The sequence below is a fragment of the Phocoena sinus genome, chromosome 9, assembly GCF_008692025.1.
Source record: "Phocoena sinus isolate mPhoSin1 chromosome 9, mPhoSin1.pri, whole genome shotgun sequence".
NCBI lineage: Eukaryota > Metazoa > Chordata > Mammalia > Artiodactyla > Phocoenidae > Phocoena > Phocoena sinus.
In genome coordinates, this window is record NC_045771.1 from 72057173 (window position 1) to 72072295 (window position 15123).

The window sequence follows — 15123 nt, forward strand, 5'->3', positions numbered from 1 at the left end:
TATCTCATCACCATAAAGGATGGCTTCCAGCTTTTTCTTCCTGTCATCATATCCTATCTATAGCCTAGGTCAGCAAGCCCTCTGCCTGGATGTCATAGGTAGAAAGAGTCTCTTCTCTGAACTATCATTCAGAGAAGCAGTGATAGCATTGTCTTGATGCTATCACTAACATAGGATTATAATCTGAGAGCACCAAGCTTAGTTTTTAATATGTGAAGGAGTTTGGAAAAAAAATCTTCTTTTACCACAAAATCTGGATTTTTATGTGTATTTATGAAAAATCTTTGTTTTGAATGTCAATTTCTTTATATTTCTTTTATATCAATCCGAATCTCCCTTTGATCTCATGTACCACTGCCCCATAATAATGCACATGTAATAAGTATAAAAGAGCTACTAAGAACGTGCTGTATAAAAAAAATTAAATTAAAAAAATAATGCACATGTATGTGTGTGTGTATGTGAATTTGTACATGCACACACACATACATGTCAGGCAGAAGAATGAATTGGTGGGCAGACCAAGGGGAAGTAAACGTGGTGCGTGGCAAAAACAAAGATAAAACACATTGATTTTTTTCAGATTATAATAGTTCTGGTTTTAAAAATTTGCCTTGCCTCACTTAAGAACTTTAGCAAGATCTTAGTAACAAGCTAGTGTGGTCAGAAGGATTGCTTTCTGCTCCACTGCCATTTCTTTCCCCTTTCCAGGCCTAATCTATTATAATTTACATTATTTTATGTGTCCAGAGCCAGCTCTATGCCACTTTTCTAATAGCTCTACCTTCAACTTCCAAATTCTAGGGCACCTGTCTTCTTACAGTTCTAAGCCCTTCTGGTCTCTACTTCCACAATTATTGTATTACCAGCTCAGCTCCTTAATCCTGTTTATGTATATCCACCTGAGGTGAGTTTTTCTTGTTCTTTTCCTTTCCTGTCCAGCCACTCAATATCCCATTCCATGCCAGGAACCACCATCATTTGATGGAGTCAACCATCCTTTCTTACCTAGAGTTTTTTCCTACTGTCATGAAGTCTTGTACAGTTGAAATCAGCTCTCGTATGAAGGAGATCTTCTTGACACTATCACAAATATAGGGGAAGGTTTTTGGCAATCTCTCCAACGAATAAGAGGGACATAGGGGGAGAAGAAATAACTTTTTGCCTTTAAGAATGACAGGAAATGTATTTGGACATCTCTTCTAATGGCAGGGATTATGTAGGGAGAGTTCATGAGTCATGCATCCTTTTTTACCCTTAGAACTCTTATTAAACTATAATATGCCAAATACATGTGGATAGGTTTTGGTAGCTAATTTTGGCAGCTGATGTCCCTGAAACATGACTTGGAACACAATGTCTTAGAGAAATATGCTTATAAATTGACTTATAAACAAGCTTTGGGGGTGTAACCTTGCTATAGGCTGAATTGTGTTCCCCCAAAATGAATATGTTGAAGCCCTAACCCTTAAGTGATTGAATTTGATAGGGCTTTTAGGAGGCTATTAAGGTTAAATGAGGTCATAAGGGTGGGGTTCTAATTCAGTAGCGTTGGTGGCATCCTAAGAAGAAGAAGAGAGAGATCAGTCTCTCTCCATGTACACTCACTGGGGAAAGGCCATGTCAGGACATAGTGAGAAGGCAACCATCTGCAAGCTGGGAAGAGAAATAGAACAGACATTAGATTGGCTGGCACCTTTATCTTGGTTTTCTAGCCTCCAGAACTGTAAGAAATAAATTTCTGTTGTTTAAGCCACCCAGTGTATGTATTTTGTTGTGGCAGCTCAAGCTAAGAAAACCTTGTTCATACATTCAGAATTAAATACAATTACTCATTTATGAATAGATTATACCTACAAAACTTACCACTATTACTACTTAGTTATAAGTTAAATGTACATAAAATATAGGTTAAATTAGTATTTAGAGAAATGTTTTTTCATGTTTAAATACAAGCAAATAAATGAATGATAAATCCCATAGATTCCGAAATAGGACCTGTTTAGGGATAAGCCTAAATTTTGGATGTGGTCAAAACTTCAAGCATCCATTGAACATCTGTGTGCCTGGCACTAATCAGTAACCATATCCTTTTTTTTTTTTTTTTTTACATCTTTATTGGATTATAATTGCTTTACAATGTTGTGTTAGTTTCTGCTGTACAACAAAGTGAATCAGCTATATGTATACATATATCCCCATATCTCCTCCCTCTTGAGCCTCCCTCCCACCCTCCCCATTGCACCCCTCTAGGTCATCACAAAGCACTGAGCTAATCTCCCTGTGCTCTGTGGCTGCTTCCCGCTAGCTATCTGTTTTACATTTAGTAGTGTATATATGTCCATGCCACTCTCTCACTTCTTCCCCTAAGGCCACAATAAAATTTGTTTATTTTTATTTTCATTACTTCTAGGGGTGGATCAAAAAAGATCTTGCTGAAATTTACATGAAACACTGTTCTGCCTATGTTTTCCTCTAAGAGTATTATAGTGTCTGGCCTTACATTTAGGTTATTAATCCATTTTGAGTTTATTTTTGTATATGGTGTTAGGGAGTGTTCTCATTTCATTCTTTTACATGTCACTGTCCAGTTTTCCCAGCACCACTTACTGAAAAGATTGTCTTTTCTCCATTGTATATTCTTGCCTCCTTTGTATAGATTAGGTGACCATAGGTGTGTGGGTTTAACTCTGGGCTTTCTATCCTGTTCCACTGATCTATATTTCTGTTTTGTGCCAGTACCAAACTGTTTTGATGACCATAGCTTTGTAGTATAGCCTGAAGGCAGGGAGCCTGATGCCTCCAGCTCCATTTTTCTTTCTCAAGATTGCTTTAGCTATCAGGGTCTTTTGTGTTTCCATACAAATGTAAAATTTTTTGTTCCAGTTCTGTGGAAAATGCCATTGGTAATTTGATAGGGATTACATTGAATCTGTAGATTGCTTTGAGTAGTTTAGTCATTTTGACAATATTGATTCTTCCAATCCAAGAATATGGTATATCTTTCCATCTGTGTCATCTTTTATTTCTTTCATCAGTGTCTTATACTTTACTGAGTACAGGTCTTCTTTCTCCTTAGATAGGTTTATTCCTAGGTATTTTATTCTCTTTGATATAATGGTAACTGGGATTGTTTCCTTGTCTTCTCTTTCTGATCTTTCATTGTCAGTGTGTAGGAATGCAAGAGATTTTTGTGTATTAATTTTGTATCCTGCAACTTTACCAAATTCAGTGATGAGCTCTAGTAGTTTTCTGGTAGCATCTTTAGGATTTTCTATGTATAGTATCATGTTATCTGCAAACAGTGACAGTTTTACTTCTTTTCCAATTTCGATTCCTTTTATTTCTTCTTTTCTGTGCCATAGCTAGGACTTCCAAATCCATGTTGAATAATAGTGGTGAGGGTGGACATCCGTGTCTTATTCCTGATCTTAGAGGAAATGCTTTCAGTTTTTCACTATTGAGAATGTTATTTGCTGTGTGTTTTTCATATATGGCCTTTGTTATGTTGAGGTAGGTTCCCTATAATCCCACTTTCTGGAGAGTTTTTATCATAAATGGGTGTTGAATTTTCTCAAAAGCTTTTTCTGCATCTATTGAGATGACCATATTGTTTTTATTCTTCAGTTTGTTAATGTGGTGTGTCACATTGATTGATTTACATATGTGGAAGAATCCTTGCATCCCTGCGATAAATCCCACTTTATCATGGTTTATTATCTTTTTAATGTGTTGGATTCTGTTTGCTAGTAATTTGTTGAGGATTTTTACATCTATGTTTATCAGAGATATTGGCCTGTAGTTTTTTTTGTGATATCTTTGTATGGTTTTGGTATCCGGGTGATGGTGGCCTCGTAGAATGAGGTTGGCAGTGTTCTATCCTCTGCAATTTTTTGGAAAGAGTGTCAGGAGGATAGGTGTTAACTCTTCTCTAAATGTTTGATAGAATTCTACTGTGAAGTCATCTGGTCCTGGACTTCTGTTTGTTGGTAGTTTTAAAATCATAGTTTCAATTTCAGTACTCGTGATTGGTCTTTTCATATTGTCTATTTCTTCCTGTTTCAGTCTTGGAAGGTTGTACCTTTCTAAGAATTTGTGCATTTCTTCTAGGTTGTCCATTTTATTGGTGTATAGTTGTTTGTACTAGTGTCTTATGATGCTTTGTATTTCTGTGATGTCAGTTGTAACTTCTCTGTTTTCATTTCTTATTTTATTGATTTGAGTTCTCTCCCTTCTTTTCTTGATGAGTCTGTCTAAAGGTTTATCAGTTTTGTTTTTCTTCTCAAAGAACCAGCTTCTAGTTTTCTTTTGGGGTTTATTGATTTGTTTCATGTTTGCTTGCTCCCCCAGTAATTTTAAATCTGAAGAATGAGGACTTCTATGGCACCTGTAGCTATGTAATGGTTGAAAATTGGTTTCAAAGTATCCAACACAATGTAAATGTTGGGGTTTTCTGTTGTTTTTTTACATCTTTATTGGAGTATAATTGCTTTACAGTGGTGTGTTAGTTTCTGCTTTTTAACAAAGTGAATCAGTTATACATATACATACATTCCCATTTCTCTTCCCTCTTGCATCTCCCTCCCTCCCACCCTCCCTATCCCACCCCTCTAGGTGGTCACAAAGCATGGAGCTGATCACCCTGTGCTATGCGGCTGCTTCCCACTAGTTACCTATTTTACCTTTGGTACTGTATATATGTCCATGCCACTTTCTCACTTTGTCACAGCTTACCCTTCCCCCTCCCCATATCCTCAAGTCCATTCTCTAGTAGGTCTGTGTCTTTGTTCCCATCGTACCCCTAGATTCTTCATGACATTCTTTTTCTCTTAAATTCCATATATATGTGTTAGCATACGGTATTTGTCTTTCTCTTTCTGACTTACTTCACTCTGTATGACAGACTCTAGGTCCATCCACCTCATTACAAATAGCTCAATTTCGTTTCCTTTTATGGCTGAGTAATATTCCATTGTATATACGTGCCACATCTTCTTTATCCATTCATCCAATGATGGACACTTAGGTTGTTTCCATCTCCTGGCTATTTTAAATAGAGCTGCAATGAACATTTTGGTACGTGTGTGTTTTGAATTATGCTTTTCTCAGGGTATATGCCCAGTAATGGGATTGCTGGGTCATATGATAGTTCTATTTGTAGTTTTTTAAGGAACATCCATACTGTTCTCCATAGTGGCTGTACCAATTCACATTCCCACCAGCAGTGCAAGAGTGTTCCCTTTCCTCCACACCCTCTACGGCATTTATTGTTTCTAGATTTTTTGATGATGGCCATTCTGACCGGTGTGAGATGATATCTCATTGTAGTTTTGATTTGCATTTCTCTAATGATTAATGATGTTGAGCATTCTTTCATGTGTTTGTTGGCAGTCTGTATATCTTCTTTGGAGAAATGTCTATGTAGGTCTTCTGCCCATTTTTGGATTGGGTTGTTTTGTTGTTATTGAGCGCATGAGCTGCTTGTAAATTTTGGAGATTAATCCTTTGTCAGTTGCTTCATTTGCAAATATTATCTCCCATTCTGAGGTTTGTCTTTTGGTCTTGTTTATGGTTTCCTTTGTTGTGCAAAAGCTTTTAAGGTTCATTAGGTCCCATTTGTTTATTTTTGTTTTTATTTCCATTTCTCTAGGAGGTGGATCAAAAAGGACCTTGCTGTGATTTATGCCATAGAGTGTTCTGCCTATGTTTTCCTCTAAGAGTTTGATAGTTTCTGGCCTTACATTTAGGTCTTTAATCCATTTTGAGCTTATTTTTGTGTATGGTGTTAGGGAGTGATCTAATCTCATACTTTTACAAGTACCTGTCCAGTTTGCCCAGCACCACTTATTGAAGAGGCTATCCTTTCTCCACTATACATTCCTGCCTCCTTTATCAAAGATAAGGTGACCATATGGGCATGCGTTTATCTCTGGGCTTTCTATCCTGTTCCATTGATCTATATTTCTGTTTTTGTGCCAGGATTACTGTAGCTTTGTAGTATAGTCTGAAGTCAGGGAGCCTGATTCCTCCAGCTCCATTTCTTGTTCTCAGGATTACTTTGGCTATTCGGGGTCTTTTGTGTTTCCATACAGATTGTGAAATTTTTTGTTCTACTTCTGTGAAAAATGCCAGTGGTAGTTTGATAGGGATTGCATTGAATCTGTAGATTGCTTTGGGTAGTAGAGTCATTTTCACAATGTTGATTCTTCCAATCCAAGAACACGGTGTATCTCTCCATGTATTTGTTTCATCTTTAATTTCTTTCATCAGTGTCTTATAATTTTCTGCATATATGTCTTTTGTCTCCTTAGGTAGGTTTATTCCTAGATATTTTTTTCTTTTTGTTGCAATGGTATATGGGAGAGTTTTCTTGGTTTCACTTTCAGATTTTTCATCATTAGTGTATAGGAATGCCAGAGCTTTCTGTGCATTAATTTTGTATCCTGCTACTTTACCAAATTCATTGATTAGCTCTAGTACTTTTCTGATAGCATCTTTAGGATTCTCTGTGTACAGTATCATGCCATCTGCAAACAGTGACAGCTTGACTTCTTCTTTTCCGATTTGGATTCCATTTATTTCCTTTTCTTCTCTGATTGCTGTGGCTAAAACTTCCAAAACTATGTTAACTAACAGTGGGAGAGTGGGTAACGTTGTCTTGTTCCTGAACTTAGTGGAAATGGTTTCAGTTTTTCACCACTGAGGACAATGTTGGCTGTGGATTTGTCATATATGGCCTTTATTATGTTGAGGAAAGTTCCCTCTATGCCTACTTTCTGGAGGGTTTTTATCATAAATGTGTGTTGAATTTTGTTGAAAGCTTTTTCTGCATCTATTGAGATGATCATATGGTTTTTCTCCTTCAATTTGTTAATATGGTGTATCACATTGATTGATTTGCATATATTGAAGAATCCTTGCATTCCTGGAAAAACCCCACTTGATCATGGTGCATGATCCTTTTAATGTGCTGTTGGATTCTGTTTGCTAGTATTTTGTTGAGGGTTTTGCATCTATGTTCATCAGTGATGTTGGCCTGTAGTTTTCTTTCTTTGTGACATCCTTGTCTGGTTTTGGTATCAGGGTGAAGGTGGCCTCGTAGAATGAGTTTGGGAGTGTTCCTCCCTCTGCTGTATTTTGGAAGAGTTTGAGAAGGATAGGTGTTAGCTCTTCTGTAAATGTTTGATAGAATTCACCTGTGAAGCCATCTGGTCCCGGGCTTTTGTTTATTGGAAGATTTTTAATCACAGTCTCAATTTCAGTGCTTGTGATTGGTCTGTTCATATTTTCTGTGTCTTCCTGATTCAGTCTTGGCATGTTGTGCATTTCTAAGAATTTGTCCATTTTTTCCAGGTTGTCCATTTTATTGGCATAGAGTTGCTTGTAGTAATCTCTCATGATCTTTTGTATTACTGCAGTGTTGGTTGTTACTTCTCCTTTTTCATTTCTAATTCTATTGATTTGAGTCTTCTCTCTTTTTTTCTTGATGAGTCTGGCTAATGGTTTATCAATTTTGTTTATCTTCTCAAAGAGCCAGTTTTAGTTTGGTTGATCTTTGCTATCATTTCCTTCACTTCTTTTTCATTTATTTCTGATATGATCTTTATGATTTCTTTCCTTCTGCTAACTTTGGGGTTTTTTTGTTCTTCTTTCTCTAATTAGGTGCAAGGTTAGGTTGTTTATTTGAGATGTTTCCTGTTTCTTAAGGTAGGATTGTATTGCTGTAAACTTCCCTCTTAGAACTGCTTTTGCTGCATCCCATAGGTTTTGCGTCATCGTGTCTCCATAATCATTTGTTTCTAGGTATCTTTTGATTTCTTCTTTGATTTCTTCAGTGATCACTTCGTTATTAAGTAGTGTATTGTTTAGTCTCCATGTGTTTGTATTTTTTACAGATCTTTTCCTGTAATTGATAGCTAGTCTCATAGCGTTGTGGTCGGAAAAGATACTTGATACAATTTCAATTTTCTTAAATTTACCAAGGCTGATTTGTGACCCAAGATATGATCTATCCTGGAGAATGTTCCATGAGCGCTTGAGAAAAATGTGTATTCTGTTGTTTTTGGATGGAATGTCTTATAAATATCAATTAAATCCATCTTGTTTAATATATCATTTAAAGCCTTTGTTTCCTTGTTTATTTTCATTTTTGGTGACCTGTCCATTGGTGAAAGTGGGGTTTTAAGGTCCCCTACTATGAATGTGTTACTGTCGATTTCCTCTTTTATGGCTATTAGTGTTTGCCTTATGTATTGAGGTGCTCCTATGTTGGGTGCATAAATATTTACAATTGTTATATCTTCTTCTTGCATCGATCCCTTGATCATTATGTAGTGTCCTTCTTTGTCTCTTCTCATAGTCTTTATTTTAAAGTCTATTTTGTCTGATATGAGAATTGCCCTCCAGCTTTCTTTTGGTTTCCATTTGCATGGAATATCTTTTTCCATCCCCTTACTTTCAGTCTGTATGTGTCTCTAGGTCTGAAGTGGGTCTCTTGTAGACAGCATATATATGGGTCTTGTTTCTGTATCCATTCAGCCAGTCTGTGTCTTTTGGTGGAAGCATTTAATCCATTTACATTTAAGGTAATTATAGATATGTATGTTCCTATTCCCATATTCTTAATTGTTTGGGTTTGTTATTGTAGGTCTTTTCCTTCTCTTGTGTTTCTTACCTAGAGAAGTTCCTTTAGCATTTGTTGTAAAGCTGGTTTGGTGGTGCTGAACTCTCTCAGCTTTTGCTTGTCTGTAAAGGTTTTGATTTCTCCATCAAATCTGAATGAGATCCTTGCTGGGTAGAGTAATCTTGGTTGTAGGTTTTTCTCCTTCATCACTTTAAATATGTCCTGCCAGTCCCTTCTGGCTTGCAGAGTTTCTGCTGAAAGATCAGCTGTTAACCTTATGGGGATTCCCTTGTGTGTTATTTGTTGTTTTTCCCTTGCTGGTTTTAATATGTTTTCTTTGTATTTAATTTTTGACAGTTTGATTAATATGTGTCTTGGTGTGTTTCTCCTTGGATTTATCCTGTATGGGACTCTCTGTGCTTCCTGGACTTGATTAACTGTTTCCTTTCCCATATTAGGGAAGTTTTCAACTATAATCTCTTCAAATATTTTCTCAGTTCCTTTCTTTTTCTCTTCTTCTTCTGGAACCCCTATAATTCGAATGTTGGTGTGTTTAATGTTGTCCCAGAGATCTCTGAGACTGTCCTCAGTTCTTTTCATTCTTTTTTCTTCATTCTGCTCTGCAGTAGTTATTTCCACTATTTTATCTTCCAGGTCACTTATCCGTTCTTCTGCCTCAGTTATTCTGCTATTGATCTCATCTAGAGTATTTTTAATTTCATTTATTGTGTTGTTCATCATTGTTTGTTTCATCTTTAGTTCTTCTAGGTCCTTGTTAAACGTTTCTTGCATTTTCTGTATTCTATTTCCAAGATTTTGCATCATCTTTACTATCATTATTCTGAATTCTTTTTCAGGTATACTGCCTAATTCCTCTTCATTTGTTAGGTCTGGTGGGTTTTTATCTTGCTCTTTCACCTGCTGTGTGTTTTTCTGTCTTCTCATTTTGCTTATCGTACTGTGTTTGGTGTCTCCTTTTTGCAGGCTGCAGGTTCGTAGTTCCTGTTGTTTTTAGTGTCTGTCCCCAGTGGCTAAAGTTGGTTCAGTAGGTTGTGTAGGTTTCCTGGTGGAGGGGACTAGTGCCTGTGTTCTGGTGGATGAGGCTGGATCTTGTCTTTCTGGTGGGCAGGTCCACGTCTAGTGGTGTGTTTTGGGGTGTCTGTGGATTTATTATGATTTTAGGACACCTCTCTGGTAGTGGGTGGGGTTGTGTTTGTGTCTTGCTAGTTGTTTGGCGTAGGGTGTCCAGCACCGTAGCTTGCTGGTCATTTAGTGAATCTGGGTGCTGGTGTTGAGATGGAGATACCTGGGAGATTTTTGCCGTTTCCTATTATGTGGAGCTGGGAGGTCTCTTGTGGACCAGTGTCGTGAAGTTGGCTCTCTCACCTCAGAAGCACAGCACTGACTTCTGGCTGCAGCACCAAGAGCCTTTCATCCACATGGCTCAGAATAAAAGGGAGAAAAAGTAGGAAGGAAGGTAGCAAGGAAGGAAGGAAGGAAGGAAGAAAAAGAAAGAAAGAAAGGGAGGGAGGGAAGGAGGAGAGAAAGAAAGAAAGGAAGAAGGGAAAAGAAAAGGGAGGGAGGGAGGAAAGAAAGAAAGAAAGAAAGGATAAAATAAAATAAAGTTATTAAGATAAAAAATAATTATTAAGAAAAAAAAATTTTTTAAGAAAAAAAAAGCGGAGGGATAGAACCGTAGGACAAATGGTGAAAGCAGAGCTATACAGACAAAATCTCACACAGAAGCATACACATACATACTCACAAAAAGAGGAAAAGGGGAAAAAATGATAAATCTTGCTCTCAAAGTCCACCTCCTTATTTTGGGATGATTCGTTGTCTATTCAGGTATTCCACAGATGCAGGGTACATCAAGTTGATTGTGGAGCTTTAATCCGCTGCTTCTGAGGCTCCTGGGAGAAATTTCCCTTTCTCTTCTTTGTTAGCACAGCTCCCGAGGCTCAGCTTTGGATTTGGCCCCGCCTCTGTGTGTAGGTCACTGGAGGGCGTCTGTTCTTCGCTCAGACAGGATGGGGTTAAAGGAGCCGCTGATGCAGCTCTGGCTCACTCAGGCCGGGGGGTAGGGAGGAGCACGATGTGGGGCGAGCCTGTGGCGGCAGAGGCCAGTAGGACATTGAACCAGCCTGAGGCGCGCCGTGCGTTCTCCCGGGGAAGTTGTCCCTCGATCCCGGGACCCTGGTGTAAGGTCGGATCTTAACAAATGACACCGCGAAACAGAGGAAAGCTTCAAGTGAGCTTTATTAGGGAGCGCTCCGGGGCGAGGTTCACTGGTCCGAGAGAAAGGGGCCAGAGAAGTCGCACCTGGGCGAGGGTTGGGCAAGATTTTATAGGGGAAGAGGGAAAGGGGTGTGGTGAATCTGGGAGGGCACAGGGTATTCCTTATTTGGTGGTCTTTTTGGGTATCCTTGGGGGACCGTTGGTCCCGCCCCTCGAAAGGCGGGAAGGCTGGGCTGGGTTCAAAGTCCCCAGGTCAGTTCCTGGAACTGGGTGGTCCGGAATATCTCCAGGGCAGTTTCTGGAACTGGGTGGTCCGGAATGTCTCCAGGGCAGTTTCTGGAACTGGGTGGTCCGGAATGTCTCCAGGGTAGTTTCTGGAACTGGGTGGTCCGGAGAATTTCGGTCTGATGCAACCTGTGAATCTGTTTGTGTTCCCCTGCCTCGGGCCAGTTGGCCTTACACCTGGCAGTGGCGGGCTGCACAGGCTCCCCGGAAGGGAGGTGTGGATAGTGACCTGTGCTCGCACACAGGCTTCGTGGTTGCGGCAGCAGCCTTAGCGTCTCATGCCTGCCTCTGGGGTCCGCGCTTTTAGCTGCGGCTCGCGCCCGTCTCTGGAGCTTCTTTAAGCAGCACTCTTAATCCCCTCTCCTCGCGCACCAGGAAACAAAGACGGAAGAAAAAGTCTCTTGCCTCTAAAGCAGGTCCAGACTTTTCCCCGGACTCTCTCCCGCCTAGCGTGGTGCACTAACCCCCTGCAGGCTGTGTTCACGCCGCCAACCCCAGTCCTCTCCCTGCACAATGACAGAAGCCTGAGCCTCAGCTCCCAGCCCCTGCCCATCCTGGTGGGTGACCAGACAAGCCTCTCGGGCTGGTGAGTGGTGGTCGACACTGATCCTCTGTGCGGGAATCTCTCCGCCTTGCCCTCCGCACCTCTGTTGCTATGCTCTCCTCCGCGGCTCCGAAGCTTCCCCCCTCCGCCACCCGCAGTCTCTGCCCGTGAAGGGGCTTCCTAGTGTGTGGAAACTTTTCCTCTTTCACAGCTCCCTCCCACTGCTGCAGGTCCCGTCCCTATTCTTTTGTCTGTTTATTCTTTTTTCTTTTGCCCTACCCAGGTACGTGGGGAGTTTCTTGCCTTTTGGGAGGTCTGAGGTCTTCTGCCAGCGTTCAGTAGGTGTTCTGTAGGAGTTGTTCCACGTGTAGATGTATTTCTGGTGTATTTGTGGGGGGGAAGGTGATCTCCGCGTCTTACTCTTCCGCCATCTTCCCAATTCCCCTCAATGTTGGTTTTTATTTTTTAGCTTGAACAGCCATTTTCCTGAAGGCTGTATCCTCATGAAGCTGAAATAACTACTTACAGTGTTTTAGTAAAAAAATAAAAGTCTCAATTTAGAGGGTAAATGATTAGGTTCTAGGGTTCATTTGATGATTCCTTTACTTTTTAGTTCATAGTGTTGACCATGATGGTGTTGACTATGACATGGGCTGAATGTTCTTAGAAAGTAAGTGTTATTTCAGTAGTATGGTAGAAAGGCATGTGTTAGGGTCAGAGCTCTGTGTGAGGGTCCTCAGACCTTCTGGGTAGCCTCTCTAAGCCACAGTATGTTCATTCATTAACCACTTATTAGGCCTCAACTATGTGTTAGGCATTACAAAAATGAGCGTAATAGCTGAAATAGTAGTAGCTAACAGTTGCATATCACGTACTCATTTAATCCTCCCCAACCTAATATGCAGATGGCAATTTAAAAAGCTGCTATTTCATTGGTAAGAGAATCAAAGCACAGAGTTGTTAATTAATTGATTGCCTATTGTCAATCACCTTTTAGTGGTGAAGTCATAATTTCACCTGGACAGTTTAATTCCAGAATCTTCTCTGTTTACCACTTTGCTGTTATTGGGAGAATCTTAATATTCTATTTATTTATTTAGTGTTCTCATTTATTATGTATTTACTCATTGGTCTCAACAGAATTTAAGTTATTAAGGCTCTCATGACAAAAAGCATGTGAAAATGCTTAGGAAACTGCTTAGTGCGTTGTGAATGAGTTATTATTTATTGTGTTTGTTCCCTGTCATTAAGCCTCTTCACTTTAGTTCTTCTTTTTAAAAAAATTCTGTATTTTGTGTCAGAGTTCCCTTCTTTGAGCCATTTGAGACGTCTTGATATTTGCACAGTCAAATTTTTTTATTGCACTTCCCAGTGCTCCAACTGTGTCCTAAAATAATAGACTTCTACAGCTTGATACTGTTATTTTTTTATATTATGACATATTTATACATTAAAATTATGTAACATAGGGCTTCCCTGGTGGTGCAATGGTTGAGAGTCCGCCTGCCAATGCAGGGGATGCGGGTTTGTGCCCCGGTCCGGGAGGATCCCACATGTCGTGGAGCGGCTAGGCCCGTGAGCCATGGCCGCTGAGCCTGTGTGTCCGGAGCCTGTGCTCCGCAATGGGAGAGGCCACAGCAGTGAGAGGCCCGCGTACTGCAAAAAAAAAAAAAAAAAAAATGACAATTATAAACCACTACTATTGCACTTTTCTTGTCCTTGTTGTAAATGTTCTCTTAATGTGTGCACAAAAAAGAGTAAACAGCATTTTATAAAGGTAAATCCAAAATATTGGTTCATGCTTTGTTTTGATAATAATGTTCTCTAGTATAGGAGCAACCATATATTTTATTGCCTATCTAATTTTAATAATACTAGTTTGCACTAAGACTAGCTGCCAAACTGTACTAAATGTTACGCTTCTGCTTTGAAAGTCAAATCTCTCCTTGCAGTTGAGTGTTGAGAATATTTTAAGTGTGAGGACCACACACTCCCTCCATTTAGTTGGAGAACCTGAACTGCGGTTACTCCTTCCCACTCGCTGACTGCTACTGCTACCTGCCTAGTAATTGTTTTTGGCTCCCCGTAAACCTGCAGCCAGAAAGGTGTTTGAATTTTCCCCCTCTAGCACTTGCAAATCCGATTTTTATGTATAGCTAAGTGCTCTTAGCTTTTACTCTATCTACTACTGGGGCCTGGTTTCTAGCAAGCCTGTAGCTACGCCAGATCTGGCCTATGTAATGCTGTTTGTAATGAGAAATCTAAACAGGGAATGGCAGTGAGGCATGGCAGGAATGTGTTTCCATTGGAGAAGTCAGTGTAGAGAAAAAGTATAAGCAAAGCCGTGTGCAGAAGGCCTTTTCAGCTGGCCAAGACGGAAGACTAATGTTATTGTACATAGGCTGTTACTGTGCCAGCCCTTCCTCACAAATTTGCTTTCTCTCTCTCTCCCCTCTCCTGAACTCCCTTCCTCCCTCTTTCATCTACTCCTTCTCCTTCTCTTTCTCCTCCTCTCTCTTCTGCGGGCTCTGCTCACTGTTTGCTCAGGTGGACAGTGACACCATTTGGAATGAGCTGCACTCGTCCGGTGCTGCACGCATGGCTGTTGGCTGTGTCATCGAGCTGGCTTCCAAAGTGGCCTCAGGAGAGCTGAAGGTGAGGTCTGGATTGCATTAAGTGTGGGAAATCCAGAGAAGACGCTGAAACAGAGATGTTGTTGTTTGGGAATTGTGGGGAGTGTGGTGTGGTAATAAAAGGAAAGGGGCGGAGGGAAGAGGGCAAAGAGATGGCCACTAAGGTGTGATAATAACTAGTGTGTAGGTAGGTAGTAGCTGATCGTGCTCCCAGGGTCTTCCTCTCCTTGGGGAAACTCTGCGGTTAGGGCACTCTGGTGTATTTTTAAGAGCATAGAAATGGTGAGTAAAGCTATGGTCCAGGTTAAAAATACCCAGTATATACATACCAGTCATGTCCTCCTGGGATTCTCTTTTGAAGCGACATAAAACATATGATTACTGAGTACTGTGTATAAGCTCAGAATACCACCCAGAGAGAAGGGGGTGGGGGTGGGGAGAAAGGTAAATATCAGATGGGAAGGATTGGGAGGAAGAAGGAAATTGTTGACTAGAAGGGTAATGATCCAGAGTATGTTTTTCCATGAAAGAACTTCAGAAATGAACTACGCTTTATTGTTCTTTTCTTTTTATGGTCTCTTCCTTTCTACATCATGTGAAAAGAACAATGTCCAAACCCCAACGTTTCCCAGTCTAAACAATTTATAAAAGCCAGAGACCTGACAGACGTTGACATTTTATTTGGTATTTTAACAGTGCTATTTAAAGGTATACCATGTGCATCTTGAATGCAGTTGCCCCAATAAACTTTGTTGGTGCTAACATAGCTTTTTAATGCACTGGTTCACACACTTCATAAT

General features: G+C 40.1%; 1 protein-coding gene across 7 annotated transcripts in view; it reads left to right on the forward strand.

Moving 5' to 3' along the window:
• HDAC9 (histone deacetylase 9) overlaps positions 1–15123 on the forward strand; it is an 825073-nt gene that overhangs the window by 548997 nt on the left and 260953 nt on the right. For all 7 annotated transcript variants that reach the window (XM_032642337.1, XM_032642308.1, XM_032642307.1 and 4 more), the window contains one exon: positions 14238–14345. In XM_032642337.1, coding sequence (XP_032498228.1) covers positions 14238–14345 — 108 coding nt within the window. The remainder of the gene's footprint in view (positions 1–14237; positions 14346–15123) is intronic.